General features: G+C 41.5%; 1 protein-coding gene across 2 annotated transcripts in view; it reads right to left on the reverse strand.

The window, feature by feature from the left end:
• Positions 1–16,943, reverse strand: part of SMCHD1 (structural maintenance of chromosomes flexible hinge domain containing 1) — a 285,354-nt gene that overhangs the window by 114,454 nt on the left and 153,957 nt on the right. For both annotated transcript variants that reach the window (XM_054984492.1, XM_054984491.1), the window contains exons 32-36: positions 15,346–15,503; positions 13,250–13,362; positions 12,091–12,152; positions 11,254–11,341; positions 5,548–5,679 (exon numbers count right to left, since the gene is read on the reverse strand). In XM_054984492.1, the coding sequence (XP_054840467.1) occupies positions 5,548–5,679; positions 11,254–11,341; positions 12,091–12,152; positions 13,250–13,362; positions 15,346–15,503 (553 nt within the window). The remainder of the gene's footprint in view (positions 1–5,547; positions 5,680–11,253; positions 11,342–12,090; positions 12,153–13,249; positions 13,363–15,345; positions 15,504–16,943) is intronic.

Consider the following 16,943-nt stretch of genomic DNA (forward strand, 5'->3'; position numbering starts at 1 on the left):
TGCCAAAATTTCTGCTTTAAAAATATTTTTTTTAAATATTCAATGTCTCTAGGGATTCCAATTTTTTTCCTTTCTGCCTGAATTTGCGTATATATTTTTTGCTACTTTTTAATGAATTTGCTCTAAGTTAGTTGTCATCTTTTATTTCCTGTTTGATTTTTCCTTTTCTTTTTTTGTAGGCAGAAGCAATTGTGATGTATTTGCCGCTTACTACTACCTTCAGTATGTCCCACATTATCCAATGAAACTCCGCAATTCAAATTGAACTTAAAATAGTTTTGAATTTTAGATTCTATTGTTTTATATGAGCTATTATCAAATAAAAGCAACTTGTTTAAATTTGGTTGTCTATTTTCTTGGTCTGATATTTGCAGGGAACATTCCACCCATAGTGGTCTATCTATAATTTCAAGCCAATTGTAAAGATTTGCTTCACTAAATTTGGTGACGCAAGGATGTAATCAAAACTGGTGTACGCCCTGTGTTAAGGTGAGAAATTGACATAATCCCTCTCTTCCGGATGATGTACTCTCCATTTGTCTACTAAGCCCAAATCCTCTAATATTTTTGCCAATTGCGTTGTTTTTGGTTTATTTAAATTTTGAAATTTAGTTCTTTTATGGCTTGCATAATCCAGTTTAGGGTTAGGAATTATGTTCAGATTGTCAGGTTCTGGTTGTGTTTAAGCCAAAGAGACTCCATTTTAACTTTGTCAGTGTGTTAAGTGTGCTTCTTGCAGGTGGGAAGACTGCTGCTGAGAGCCTAGCAGAGGGAGAGGGATTGTTATCGTCTACATACCTCCGCCTTCCTGCCGCCCTTGAGAAACTTTCCTTTTCTCACCCTCGGGCCGTTTATTTTGAGAACTATGGGGGAGGATGGGGCCTGAGGGGAACTGCTTATTCTGTACCTAATCCTTTGCTTGGCATTCATAACAATTCTACAGTTCAGCTAAGATCAATGTATCTTGGAATGTGTACTCTATTGGTTGACTATCTTCAGTAAAGCCTTTTGAAATCAATGGACTTTTGTCTTATTGCAAGAGGTGGGCTGAGTTGCAACTTTTAGCAAGCCACAGTCTGACACAGATCTCCTAGCAAAATGTCCCCTTCCTGAAATAGTTTCAGTTTAGTTAGAGTTTCTTTCAAAAACAGATTCTGATTATTATTAGGGGCATAGATTGAAGCAATTGTCATTAATTTGGACTCAAATAAGCCTTTTAAGAATCTGCTGATCTGGTTCTAATGCTATATATTCAAATCTGATGTTCTTAGATATCAATACAGTGACACCCCTAGACTTTGATGTGCCATAGGCATGATATTGGCATACCCACCAATTTGACTTAAATACCTGTAGAGTCTTTGCTTTTAAGTGGGTTTCTTGTAGCAGTAGTATATCCAGACGCTGCTTTAATGACATTGTCAGGATTATTTTATTTTTGATTACATTGTTAAGACCTCTGCAATTCAATGACACAACTTTAAATGACATACCTATAGAAAAAATAACAGGCTAATTTATGAGTATTTAATTGTACTTAATTGTAACTTGGCTGTCAATCTTCCTGGAAATACCTTAAGTTTGTATAACTTTCTTGTATTAGTTAGTTAACTGCTTAACCTTACTTACTAAATCCTTTAATAGGGGTGGGCATGAGCCGTGAAAAAAACGAACCGTGTGGTTCCTGGTTCGTGCGTTTTCACAAACCACGAACTTCCCCAAACTGGGGCAAGTTTGCGAACCAGTTCGTGGTTCGTACATGGGGTTTAAATGCCCCTTTCCATGCCGCTTAGCAGCAGCACAGAAAAGGGTATTTAAACCCATGGATCAGCTGCTTGTTGGGGAGATCCCCAACAAGTAGCTGATCATTTAAACAGTTGGGCTTGGCTGGCTGGCCAGGAGTTCCCAGCTGACCAGCCAAGCCCTACCTGCAGCTTAAATGGCCATTTCCCTGCTGTTCCCGGCTGGCCAGCCAAGCCCCAATGTTTAAATAATCAGCTGCTTGTCAGGGATCTCCCCGACAAGCAGCTGATCGGCGAGTTTAAATGCCCCTTTCTGTGCCGCTTTGCTGTGGCACGGAAAGGGCATTGCTTTTTTAAATGAACCAACCAAACAAACCAGCATACCAGTTTGAAAGTTCGTGGAAAGGAGCTTCCACGAACCGCTGGTTCGAGAACGATGACCGGGCCAGTTTTGTGGTTCTTTTTGGTTTGTGTTCTGTTTTGTGCCCATCTCTATCCTTTAACCAAGCTCAAGCTATACACTATTTACAAACAAACAGTCTGTAACTTTATGGATATATATTAATCTAGGAAAGATGAGAAGGAAGATAGTTAGAGATAGGATATTATACAATGTATAGAAAAAAGTTAAGAATGATAAAAAGCTAACAGGAAAGCCTTTTTTCACACTTTATTACTTAAGTTCCTCATAATAGAGGAAAACCACCAGAACAGTCCCCTTTAAATGGGGGGAAAAAGAACAAAAAACAGAAAAAAGGACTGTAGTAGAGTTAAAGCTCTAGGTGAAATGTACTTTGTTGTCACTAAGCTAAAAGCATAGTTTCCAGGGTTTTTAAGTGTCTGGGTGGCTTTAAGAACTTCAGAATCTCTTCCTGTGCCCCCACCCCAGTGCCCCTCCCCCCACCCCAGCCAACATATAATACCATTATGAACTAAAGATTACTTCTTACAAACACAGGGAAATCAAGAATTTAAATACAAGAACTGCAGAATTAGTATTAAGAGAGTCCTCTTCAGGTTTCTTTCTTTATGGGAATTCTGCTCCATTTCTTTGTTGGTGTACATGCTTTGTCCAGTCCGTTCTTGTTTAGGGATTCCTAGGGATGTCCAGTTGCAAATCTTTCAGCATTTTGGACCCACTACCCACATCAGAAGCTTGAAAAGTCTTTCCTTGGTAGTGCACCACCAGTTTTGTTGATGCTCCCCAGTGGTACGTGATGCTAGCTTCGTTTAGTTTGGCCATAATAGGCTTTATTTCCTTTCTTTTTGTGAGAGTCTCGTTAGAGAGGTCTTGGTAAATGTATATTTTTTGTTCTGAAAGGAAAAAAATCCTCTTGCTCATGCTTCCTTCATCACTTTCTCTCTTGTTCTGTTATCCATGAAGCTTACTATTATGTCTCTGCTTTGCCTTATTTTGGGGGTATTTGCATTACCCACTCTGTAGGCATTACCTCTGTAGGTGGGGGTAATACCCTCCGCCAGTTTCAGTTCACGGGTGAGCCATTCAGCTATAAAGGCAATAAGGTCTGTGGAGTCTTCATCCTTATCTTCAAAACCCCTCAGCTTAATATTATTCTGCCTTAATTTGTTATCCAGGTTGAGTTTATTTTCCAATGCCTTTTTTAACTTGAAGGTCATGTACCTCCCAATTCCATTGCACATTCTGCCATTTGGGGCACCTGTAGCAATGATTCCGTAATATCACTGAGCTGATTTGTAATAGGTTTGAGAATCCCTCTATCCTGGAGACAGTTTTTTCTTCCATTTTCTCTAGAGCACATTTTAGTTTGTTTTCAAGAGTTTGGATTTCCTCTGAGTCATCCTGGCTTTGTGCAACAGCCATTTTAGATTGTGTTTGTTGTTTCTCTGCTGGTTCTTGAGTTGCCTTTACAGGCGCTAAAAATGCTTTTAATGGGGGGATTATCAAGCTGGAGGACTTGCCTTTACCTCCACTGACTTTACTTATCTTTTTTTAAGGCTTGCCGCTGCTAGACGCTTAATTTTGGCCATGGCAGGGTATCTGGGCTCGGGATGAAGTTCTCAGATGTCTGCCATGCTTGCGTCACACCCCCTGCTTAGGCCTGCCTTTGTTGACATTCTGCAAGCAGAAATTTTCCTGGGGTTCTTGCCTGCCGGGTACAGGCCCTTGGGCCTTTTCTCTTTCCCTGGCCTATTAAGAAGCCCATGAGGGGGACAAGGCCTGTGAGTCTGGCACCATTGGGCTGCAGATTTGTGCCCTATGAGGCCTGGGAGGTGGCTAGGCCTGCCATTACTGATATCCCTGCAAACAGAATTTTCCCACCAAAGGGAGAAAACAAAAGTGAAAGCATCCCTCAGAGGTTTCGGCTGAAGGGAGGAGAATTAAAAGGGGCTCCCTTTTATTTGGGACGAGTTGGCTCCGAGGCTTCTGCTGCTCTTATCTCCTCCCTCCTTCCTTTCGCGGCCCCATTCCCCGCTGGTTCAGTCTTACCACTGTTCAGCTGGGGCTGCTGGGATTGGAGCAGCTCCTCTGCTGCTGCTGGAGTCTGCTCCTTCAAAGCCTGAGGGAGTTCCCGAGAATATCAGTCTCCATCACAGGCTACCACGGACTCAAACACTGCACCCTCTGGTTGCCTGCGGTGGGGGGTTTCTCCCAGCCTGAAGGTGGGGGACCTCAGTGGAGTTTGTGGTTGGAAATGTGGAACCTAGGAGAACCTAGAAACCTCTGGCTCTAATGCTTGCCATTGCTCCAAGGAAATGGGAGTGGGGTAGGGCAGTAGGGCCTTTCTCTTCCCGTGCGAGCTCCACACTGCCTGTGGCCTCGGCCTTCCTGAGTACTGGGATTACAGGCATGTGCAACCACACACCCGGTTCATCTCTGGCAGTTTCTTCTTCACCAGGATTGTTGCGCTCTGCAGAGCACTGCCAAAGACGTCCTGGTTGGATGGAAGGGCCAGAAAGACTGGTGATTCCAGGGACAAGCCCCTCCCCTCCGGGATCAAAATCAACTGACTGCCTTCAGAAAGGAGGAGCTATATCCGAAGAGTAAGGACTGCCCCACTCCTAGGATCACAGGAAAAATTCAAGGTATTTGGAAAGGCATCTGCTGAAAAAATAGCTCTGAAAAAATATTCTCCCTCTCTTGTGATATAAACATCAATTAACTTGAAACACGAGTTTTGATTTTTGGCATATCTTATATTTTAGCTTGTGTGCTGCATTAATCTGGCATACTTTATCCTGCATTGATACTGATATGCAGATGTTGTAGTTTATCAAACTATTATATTATGCAAGATTACTTTATGTAAAACTTGCTATAACTCGAGTTTCTAATTAGAAGTATTTATAAGCAAGGCTGACTTCAACAACATTTTCAGATAACTGGTAGACATGATATATTAAACTGGGTAAAAAATTTGTAATAGCCTGCAAATTAGACAATACAAAATTTCAGGTGTCTGTTCAAAACTAATATACTCTGGACATTTGTAAAATCTAAGAATATTTATTTAAATATGAAAAATGCTGAGATTTTGGATTTCTTTTATTGATCACAGGGGAATTATGGGACACAGAATAAGAAAAGTTTTCCTGGAAGGCTGGATTTAGGATTTAATGACAACATTCAGATAGAATAAGTTAAGGTGTATTGCAACTTCTATGGTTGCACATAGGAAGAATAACCTGTTTGTGTACATATGTCTTCATTAAGAATGAAAAGGAAGTAACTGGCCTGAACGAAAACAGTAAAACTAATAACAAATAACTAGTACTAATAGTACTATTACTTAAATGCTTAAGATGTAAATTCAACTCTAATTACCATTATAATGAGGTTTAATTCCTTGACAAGGGTCCGACTGCTAACAGCCGCAGCATTAGAGACTGCAGGAGTATGCGGCGAAGATGCTGGCATCAATTGTGCTGGTTCATTAGGCATCACTTCAACTATAATCTTGAGAAAAGAATACCACCATAAACATTTGTATACTTCATTTACAGACTAAACAGTTATCAACAGCAATGGAACACAGGCAACCTGTTTTTTTTAACACAGATAAAAACTGAAGCACAGACTTAAATGTACAATACTAAGACATTTGCTTTGTTGCAGTGGTGGCTGCTTTGCATGTCCTTGGGAGTAACATCTGCAATGGATAACCATATGGAGTGGACAATTTCTATACAATTATCACAGGTGGTAAAACTTAACATACTTCCACTTCTATCTGAAGAAGGGCACTTTTACTCTTGAAAGTTCATACTCTGGAAATCTACTTGGTTTTTAAGGTGCTGATAGGCCAGAACCTTGTTGTTCTACTGCAGACCAACATGGCTACACACCTGAAACTATATGGAATGGAACAGGGAGGGAGGGATGGGATACAGCCAGTATGTACTGAATTCCTTTTGCTTGCGATGTCCCTTCATAAGGCTTGAGCATACTTCTACTGGGGAGAAGGAAGAGAAAATATGGTTCTATCAAACCTGATGAGGATAATTCTGTACTCTACTGGACTATGCCCCATCATTTTAAGTGAACAGCTTCAGTTCTGTACTGGCTTAGCTACCTTTCTGTTGAGTTTCAACCATTGCTATGCCAGCCAGGTGAACACTGATAGTTTCCTTTCTTCTCTTAGAGCTGCTACAGTTTTTCGTTCCACATTCCCCTCCTCCTGTTGTCAGGCATCATTTTGGGTTGCTACAACAATTTAAAATGACATGCCAAGTTCTCTCCCTCTCAACATTCCATGCATTTAAAATGCTGAATATAAATGTATCCTAATTAGGGCTGTGCAAGCCCTGGTCGCTTTGGGTTTCCTGCTTCGGGTTTACCCGAAACGGGAAACAGCTTCGGGTAAAGTGTATTTCTGAAGTGGCAAGCAGCTTTGGAAATACAGCTTCGTAAAGCTTCAGGTTTGCCTCGGAAAGATTCGGGTGTCAATTTCACTTCCGGCTTTCGGATGCCCTGGGGGGGGGGCAATTTCTTTCCGAGGCAAACCAAACTTGGTGGGGACCTTCTCCTACCTCTTCTCTAACAACCGCCCAAGTTTCGGAAAGTTTGGACTTTGGGGGGCCATGTTATGGCCCTCCAAAGACGGTACCCCCATCCTCCTCCATTCGCCATTATTCCCTATGGGAAAAACAGGCGACCTTTCTAGGTTGCTAGGGGTGGCATTTTGCAAACAAAATGCACCCAACTTTCAGGAGCCCTTCTCCTACCTTTCCTCCCACCCCCCACCAAATCTCAACCAGGTCTCAATTTGGGGGGCCATTTTATGGCCCCCCAAAGAAGGTGCCCCTATCCTCGCCTTCTCCATTATTTCCTATGGGGGGAAAATGAAGAGGCTTGTCTGGCTAGGGGTGGCATTTTGCATGCAAAATGCCCCCAACCCTGAAGGGACCTCCTCCTACCTGTCCTCCCACCCCCCACCAAGGCCCAACCTGCTCCCACTTTGGGGGAGGGCATTTTATGGCCTCCCAAAAAGCTGCCCTTAGCCCCCTTCCTTTTCTCCAGTATATCCTATGAGGGGGGAAAAGATGAGGCTTGTCTGACTAGGGGTGGCATTTTGCATGCAAAATGCCCCCAACCCTGAGGGGACCTCCTCCTACCTGTCCTCCCACCCCCCACCAAGGCCCAACCTGCTCCCACTTTGGGGGGGGGGGCATTTTATGGCCTCCCAAAGAAGCTGCCCTTAGCCCCCTTCCTTTTCTCCATTATATTCTATGGGGGGGGGGAGAAGAGGCTTGTCTGGCTAGGGGTGGCATTTTGCATGCAAAATGCCCCCAACCCTGAGGGGACCTCCTCCTACCTGTCCTCCTACCCCCCACCAAGGCTCAACCTGCTCCCACTTTAGGGGGTCATTTGGGGGGGCCTAACTCGAAACCCCCAACAGCCCCACACAGCCCCAAAGACACCCTCCCCAACATTCCCACACTTGCCCTTACCCCAAGAGTAGGCTGGCCAGCCATCTCCCATTGTTCCCTATGATGGGAACTTTTAAACTCTCTTTCCTAGGGCAATTATGCACATCCCAGGGGTGCCATAATGGAGCGCACACTCCTGAGTGCAAGCTTGTCCCTGTGAAAGCACACCTGAACCACAGACACCCTCCCCAAAATTCCCCCACCACCTACAGAGAGGGCTGGCCAGCCAGCCCCATTGTTCCCTATGATGGGAACTAACCTAACACCGAAGAACAAAACCACAAACAGACACTGAATAAAGTTTAAAATCTTTATTTTTCAACCTTCAAATACAGAGAAAAGGCACGGTAGTGTGACACAGCACACCATTCCCCCCCACACCAAAGGAACACAACTCACTACACACCAGAGAATCTGAAAAACACAGTTACATGCAAAAAATCTTTATTTCCTGTTGTGATTCAAGTTACACAGCAAGAACACAACACCGAGGGCATCGCAGCCACCCCCCCACCCCAAAGGAACACAACTCACTACACACCAGAGAATCTGAAAAACACAGTTACGTGCAAAAAATCTTTTTTTCCGGTTGAGATTCAAGTTACACAGCAAGAATACAACACCGAGGGCAGACACACACACACACACACGCACCCGGAAATACTCCTCCCCCCTCTAACCACACACACACACACACACACACACACACACACACACACACACACACAATGTAGAAAAAAAATTAATTTTTTTAAAAAAAATTCACTCCCACCCAGTCAAGCCCCTAATCCTCCCCTCCCCACACCCACCAAGACAATCCCCCCCCCCAAGAAAACTTAAAATACTTTAAACAGGTACAAACCCCCTCCCCCAACCAACAACAGTAAAAATGAATCAAGAAAAAATTCTGAAAAAACGTAGAAATTTTTTTTTTTAAAAAAAATTCACTCCCACCCAGTCAACCCCCTAATCCTCCCCTCCCCTCCCCACACCCACCAAGACAACCCCCCCCTGAGAAAACCCTGTGAGTCACTGACTCGCTCACCACTCCTGCAGTCCAACGATGGTCAGGCGACAGGCAGGAATTCAATGGGGGAAGTCCTCCTCCACAGCAAGACTGCAGAGACGAGATGCTTGACCAGCCACAGCAGCAGTGGGAGTCTCTCAAGTCTCTCAGTCTCTAGGAAAGAGCAGAATGGAAACTGGTTATTAAATAAGTATATTAACTCTTTAAAAACTACTTCTAAATTCTAACCCCTCAGTGGAAGCCAGAGTAAAAAACTAGGCCAAAGCCTTGGCACACATCAGGGAAGCCACCCACTGTAGAAATGAAAGGCAGGCACGGAAAAAAAAACTTTAAACAAAGCAGCAGTGAGCCAGCTTCAAATTACCCCCCTCCCCACCACCTAGGCCAAGGCCTTGGCACACACCAGGGCTTGGCGTGAGTCTGCCCCTAGGAAGCCACTGTTAAATTTAAAAAATAAAAATAAAATGCAAACTTAAAACAAATCCTTTCCCAAACCCATTGCCCCCAACCACCCCTCCCCCAAAGATCAAAGAATCTTGTGAGTCAGTGAGACTCACTTACCAGTGAGATGCAGGGCCAGTCAGCAGCACTCCGCAGCAGGGTCCTCCTCTTCCAATTTCTGTCCAGGCAAGCCGCTCTCTCAATGTCAGGGTAAATTGGAAGATTCCTAAAGGGAAGCCTCCAATTTATAGCCCTGCACTGCAACATTTTAAAAAAGGCACTCTCCTGCCAGAGAATCCCCATTGGCTGGGCTGGAAGGAGAATGCTACTGCAGGATTGGCCACTCCTAACCCCTCCTCCCCCTTGCACTCATTGCAAAGTCTGCAAACAGTGCAAAGAATCCCTCCAAATGTGCAGGTTTGCTTGCTGCTTGCATTGGCAATGGAGATCAGCAGCAGAAAGCAAAAGCTCCTGCCACTTTTTCCGGGATGGGAGGGGGAAGGAGGAGGTTAGAGTGAGCAATTGCAAGCAGCCGGCAATAGAGATCAGCAGCAGCAAGTAAAAGCTTCCCGTGCTAAAAAAAACTCCCAAACCCGGCGCTCGCGCGGCTGCTCACACAACCGCCCCAAAACGACCCAAAGCAATACTAATCGCTTCGGATTGCTTAGCTTCAGTATTTCCGAAGCGGGGCCATCTTGCTGGCCCCGCTTTGGGAAATTCCGAAGCTACACAAAGCGAAACCCGAAGCGACCAGCCCTAATCCTAATATAAGTGAGTATCATTGTATTTAGTGTCTTAAAAGAATGAATGATGGGGATGGTGAGGTGAAATACTTTGCATTTTATATAACTATCTCTAATTTACACAAATATGTTATATAACCCCGTTTTTCCTGTATTCCCTTATTATTAGTCTGGAAAATTTTAAACTAATATCTTTTGATTGTCATATTTTCTGTATAATGGATATGTTGGATGATATTGAGCTGGTCTTTGACCAAATAAACTTATTGATTGATTGACTCTGACCTACAATTATGTTACATTATCCCTTTTTTTCTTTCTGTATCCCCTTATTATTATTTTGTTTTTCACAATAAAAATATATTACAACACTAAAAAAAAAATTCCATGCATATGCAGAAGTCACTGTTAGTGGGGTTTGGGGTGGGGGAGGGTAGTCCTTTTTTAAAAAAAAAAAAAAGCTTTCATTTTTTTCTGCAAACTTGGAGTTTTCCTTTGGTTCACAGAAAAAACATACCTTAGCCTTGTGTGTCCCACCCCCACAGATTTTTTGATCCATTGTGCGTGTCATGTCTGCACCTCATCCATGCCATTATTTTAAGCTAAGCTGTTCCAATGAACCATTGCTGTTACTATGAACCAGTGTTTGATGCTGTACCTTGATGTCATATTGCCAATGCCATAAATTGTCTTGCTTTCACAGGCCTACTAAAGCCGCAGGTGCCCTATCTAACTGCTCCCATGGCTTCTGACCTTGTAAACTGTTCATTCTCATGAATCACTGTGTTTCAGCTTTAATCTTATGCCTTCCTAGTATCTAGACTTGATATGTAAACTATGTGAGGAGTACTCAAGACTGCTTCGCGCCAAATGTGATGTTTTACTGTTGGGAGGGCGGATGGGTAGTTGGGCTCTATTAAGAAGAATGGCTTTCACACTTTTAAGTATTCCCGTCAACCTGCTTATCTGTTTGCTTGTCTTCTGAACAATTCTGTGGACGTATCTATGGATTAGAATTGATTCCTGAATAAAATCTTTCAACCAAGATCATGGATTTCTTACTGTGAGGGTACAGGGGTCTTTCTGCCATGGCCTGTCATTCATAGACTGACAGTGGGATATACTTGGCTTTTGGCAGCATATACATTCCCTTGTCCTCTGATGCATACGGTGTCATTCTTGCTGTCTGCCTATACTGTGTGAACTTTCCCTTTTTCATCATTACTTATCTCTGAACAAGAAGTGACGACACAATCAGGAAACTACAACACAACACCAAAAAACTGGAAAAGCTTGAGCAGATTATTCACAATATCAACATTTGCTTATAAATTGGCTAAAAGTATCAACATCAAATTATTCTTGTATGCATATTATTTCAAAAGCAAACCTGTTCGCTGGTAAGTATGTTCACTTTGTCAATGGCAAAAGCGAATTGGATGCTGTATGAACCCACTCTCTCTGGAACTATTTTCCCCCTAAATTTCAAAAAAGTGAATTTTAGTGAGAAATTGCAACTAAGTATTTATAGTTCCTAATTTTCTTTGCTATTTCTTTGCTTCCCCATATATCTAAACAAGCCTACCTGTAAATTAAGTGTATTGCATCACTTGATAAAAGGCAGCCCTGTATATTTTTTAAGACCATAAGGGGCATCCAGTCATATGCTTCAAACAACACTTTTCTTAGCTAAATATACTCAGTTCCCTCATCTTTTTCTCCCACGTTATTCCAAATGTTTTGAGAAATGTTAGTCCTCCTATAATTCAACATCTACTTTGAGTGTAAGATTTTCAACAGAGTAACACACTCAATTAGACACAAACGATATCTCTGTTCATTCAGGATATGCACCTAGATACTGGATGTGCTCACATGTTCTTTCCCTCTCCCCACCTGTGCTCACTGTACACATGATTGAAGGGTTTCTGTTTTCAGAACATTTCCATCCAACTCCAGTTTGGTGTGGCATCTAATTAAGGGTATCTGGACAAACCAGAGGTTGTTTCTTCTCTTCAAACCAGGATTCTACTAAGGGTTAATTCTGTCTTAGAATGCAGATGGGGGGGGGCTGCAAACTCCAGTTTGCCCAGGCACTCATATTCAGATACTAAAATTACCTTCAGAAATAATGTTCTAAATACCCCATATATTGGTTTCCTTTCCTGTAAGAATAACATACTGAAACTCATACTGGAACCAAAAGTACCCAAAGAAATTTGCATACCTGAAGTAAAAAAAGCCCTCATCCTTGTCATCCTTAGTTTTGGTACAGCCAAATGTTGTAACCTTAAGAAAAGACAGAAAGTCCCAGGCATATAAACATTTTAAATATAATGGCTTTGAAACATTATACAGCTTATACAGATAAGCTGTATAATCAAAACTAGGTTGCAGAGAAGGGAACTTCATTAGCTAAGAACTCTGTAAACAGAGTCCAGCATGAACTCTCCAATCCTTGTAGCCACTTTTAATTCAAAGGTCCTGGAGCTGTGCCTAACAACAAATGCACTGTCACAAAAAATATGTGCCAGAGAAGACACATAAAGCTCACTTACTTCAACTCTCCTGGCTAGAGGCATTAACTTGTTTCAAACAATAGGTACTAATGGTTCACTCTGAAGAATGTAAGTATGGGTCACTTTGTACTATTAGTAACATATTAAGGATGGCATAAACAAAGCTCTACAAACTGAGCCCCAATTAATTCAGCAACAGAAACTGTAAGAAATAATAACTGTGTTTCAGCTTTATATTAATTACATGGACATATAAATATTTCAGTTGTTCATGCTTTGTATACAATTCTATGTAACATGGTCCTCTTGGCAGGACAGTTGCCTGTAACATACACATTGTTTCTAGGAAAAGAGACAACTCTGTTAAAATAGAGATGTCCCTACATGCTTAGAAAGATACCTGCTTTGACAAATGTCATACAGAATAGTCCCTCTGCTGTGGTATACACCTGAATAATTTGGAACGCTGTCTTTACAGCTTAATTCATTGATAAAATTATTAAGTATGTACCCCTCAATTTGTATTTCTGAGTGTGTCAACTCTCTGTTCCTTATGGATTGCGGGACTATGATTGCAAGTTCCTTTTCTCTGCATGTCAGCTTCCATGATGTGTGATCCTGGTAGACTCTGGTTTGAAGCCTCTGTACCCCTGCACACTTTCAGCAACCACAGTTGTGATACACTATATTACTACATATCTCTCATTTTGGATATCTGCTATCACATTAAAAATAATTCCCAGTGTTGAAAAGAGAGCTCGCCTTATGAAAAAAGCTGCCCCATGGAGTTCAAGTGGCACATACATACCTGTCATCAGTAAACCATTCACTCTGCTCTCTAACATGCCAATATTTCCTGTTACTTACATTTGATAATCGAGCTTCACTACTGTGCCCTTCCCACATTTTCATAGAAATTCTTCCAGGATTTATATTTTTAATAATACTACCATCTTCAGAAACAACACTGATCATGAAATCTGTTGGAAATAGAGAAGGAAAAAATCCCCATGAAATTCCATTCTATATTTCAAAAAACATGGCTGCACTTAGGTACCTGATGTTCATTGAGTTGTCACCAGTAAAGTTACACATGGGTACTATTGCATATACAGACCTGCTGTGGAAGAAAATTCGAGAGCTTTGAAAAGTGCATTGAGTGCTCCCTATCCCCTCACGTACCAAATTTTCCTGCCTTTTTCCAGGCATGAGGGGCATGGAGTGACTTCCCTTAGTTCCTCAATGCTGCTGCAGGAGAGCTTATTATCATGCAACTAGCAGAAGTACCAGGAGAGAACTCACAGAAGGCTGAGTGAATAAAAAAGGGCAACTCTGTTGTTTGGTGTGGTAGGGATTCTTGATTTTCAAAAATGCCAGAACTGATACTGGATTCTGACATGGATCTGTAGCCACCTTTGAGACGGTCCATAACTGGGAAAGCCACCAGTCCAGATCGAGGAGATGTACAGGAAATTTCTGTCTCCAGATAATGTGCCATTCTGATGTTGTTCACTATATAACTGGGATTTGTGGTATAAGAAAGAAAAAAAAGACTCTATCCTCCTTTCTGCCTCTGAAATAAAGCCCTTTGATTTATTTCCCTCATAGAAAAGGAAGGCAAATAGAAGGTAAAGAAGAGTCTGAGAAGAAGCGTCAACTCTCTATGGCAGCAGAAAAAGAACTGAGGGTCAAAACACACGATACTCATGGGCATGTGTTAGATCCTGCAATGATCCCTGGGAATTGTAGTTTTAAAAAACCATCTGCTCAACATGATTCTCAGCTGGGGAGGAGGGGGGAGTTTCACACGCATACACACGCACATTTTCTCTCTTTCAAAAATCCTCTGAGATGGAGGTGGGTGGGGGAACAACGTAACAAGAGACAGAAAAAAAGCAGAGGTGTTTTGTGAGCAAGAGAGAAATTCATCCCTCCCGGCAGGGAATTGCAGCTCGGATTCACCCCACCTCCATCTCTGAGCTGAAGCAAAACCAGCTGGTTGGATTACTCTCTCTTTGAGAGAATCTCTTTGAAAGACAATCTCTTCAGTTGAGTGGCTGTTCTTTGCAAGAAATTCCACTTTGCTCAGAGAGGGGTGGGGTTTTTAGACTACTATTCCCAGCAGAGATTGTGGGACCAATCAAGTGCTCTTCACATGGAGTTTGTCTTGTGTGTTCTGACCCTGAGAGAAGTCACTTCCTGCCGCATTCCTTGCAACTGGAAAAAAGCAGGAAAATTCAGTGCAAGAGGGAGCATTCCTAGTGCTTTTCAGAGCTCTAGAAGTTTCTTCTGTGGCCAGCCTGTGCACACACAATACCCATATGGGACTGCATCATTACCACAATGATGAACTGAAAATTTTGGAAAGTATTTCCTAAACAAGACATTCAAAGTGATTGGCTTGTAGGTTGTAACATAATTCGACAGGCTGTTCTCAGCTTATTTTGGGGGAAAAAACATTTTTGAGCTCTTTAATTTGTGCTGTAAATTTGAGTAATTTCAAAGAAATTCACCTTCTGCGGTGACTGAACGGCAGATTTTTAAAAAAAATTATGAATAGGAAAAGGAAATTCCCACAGACTAGTTCTAGATCTTCCTATGTTGCAGTATGATGCAAACCTCTCATGTACCTTAAGGAATCAGAGCCACATCAACAGATCCCTATAAGTGGCTGAAAGATTAATAAAAATGAAGTTGACACAATGGAGGAAGATGCATGCTCTCTTGGTAATGCTGGACATCCAACAGTGCACTCCTAAACATAGTTACACTCTTCTAAGTCAATGGACTTCTAACTCTATTACTATGTAAAGGTTCCAAAGATTAAATTAATCTGTGTATCTTGTGCTGAACATTAACTAACATTTTCTCTAAAACTAAGTAAGAATTAAAGGACAGGATGAAAAGAACTCCAACTGCCCAATGGTAGGGGGAAAAACCCAGCAACTGGATCAACTACTTACCAGGAAAGGTGCTTCCAGCTGCAAAGGCAGCTTTCTTATCATATTTAACATTCAGGGATACAGGTTTATTCCGGTCAGGCAGAACATTTAACTTGATTTCTGAACAATCTAACATAGTCTTGTTATATGATGCTTTAAACTGCAATTTATGCTCTCCCCTGAAACAAATGACACTAGTTAACACTCCAATAGTTCTTTGGAAATGTTCCAAATAGCAGATTTTTCATTACTTTTAATATAACACAGAAAAATATTTACATGAGGTGCTAAATAAAGTGCTTCGTAAAAAACAGGCTCCACTGAAATCAATGAGACGTATTCTTTGGGTGTTTATGGGCTGTAATGTAAAATATAAGGTTTTTGCATATCCTCGTTTCAAATAGGAAAGAGTAACTTTTACCAAATCCAGAGAAAACCCACCACAAAAAGAAAGATGCTGTCTTTAGGAATTTATGTATTGCTTCTCAAAATCAAATGTTAAAACAATCCGTAGCACACTAAAATTCTAATAATAAAATCATTAAAAAAAACAGGCACAGTGGAGGAGGATCCAACATGACAACTGATGAGTAGCTCATCTAGGTTAGCTCTCGAGCTGGTTCTGTTTCCTAGGCTGTATAGCCAGGCAGGGTTGGGAATCTAACCTGAAGCCTATCTCCCACTGACGGGAGACCCTCCAAGCTACATGTGCCATTTTATCTGGGTTGTATTTTAGCTCTTTCTAATGAGAGGGCTGATGAATCCTTAGAGCTCTGAAGACACAGGAAGACTGAGCGGGAACAGAACCAAGCAGCTGGAGGCCGGATAAGTCTGCCATGGATCATTTATATATTTCTATTACTGTTAGATACTCTTTAGATTGTGCCAAGATCTTTTATTTTGCTTTTCATTTTAAATAAGAATCCAACAGAAAATTATAAACACTGCTTTATCTGGGTGTTTGGGGAGAGGAGGCTTGCAACAACTAAGCTTTCTCCATGAAACTAAACATTTATGTCTAGACTTTGAGTTTTCTTTAGATGTTGATTTTACAACTATCTTGCTCTGACTCAGGGTGGACAATGTCTGGGAACTTTAATTAAAATCAAAAGAAGTCTCTACTGGAGAAGATTGTTTACCGTTTAGCTGTTTAATTGTGGCATATAAAAAGACTAATTAAAGAACTATCTCAAACTATCCGCTAAAAGAAGACTCTTTGACTTTTGATTACTGACTACCTGTGGATTACAAATCATTTTTAAAATTCTATCTTTTGTTTGTAATGTAAATACAAATACAAACTATTTGGATTACAAATCCTCATATCAAGAATGGATTTACAGTCATAGTTATAAAGTTACCCCTTCAGTTAACTTCCCCCCCCTACTGTTTGAACTATAATATATCAAGAATACACATTTCTTAGATTGTTGTTGTTGGAAATAATTTTGTTTTCTTTACTGTCTCTACTCTTTTTAACAAAAGGAAATGGCAGAATATTTAAAGTAAGTTTACTATGGAAATTTACAGACTAAAATACATCACCATCTGTTGGCTAAGAGTAAACTGAACTATAAGATTATTTTAACTACATAATCACCATCTACTGGCTTGAAGAA

This window comes from Eublepharis macularius, chromosome 7 (assembly GCF_028583425.1).
Source record: "Eublepharis macularius isolate TG4126 chromosome 7, MPM_Emac_v1.0, whole genome shotgun sequence".
In the NCBI taxonomy this organism is placed as follows: Eukaryota; Metazoa; Chordata; class Lepidosauria; order Squamata; family Eublepharidae; genus Eublepharis; species Eublepharis macularius.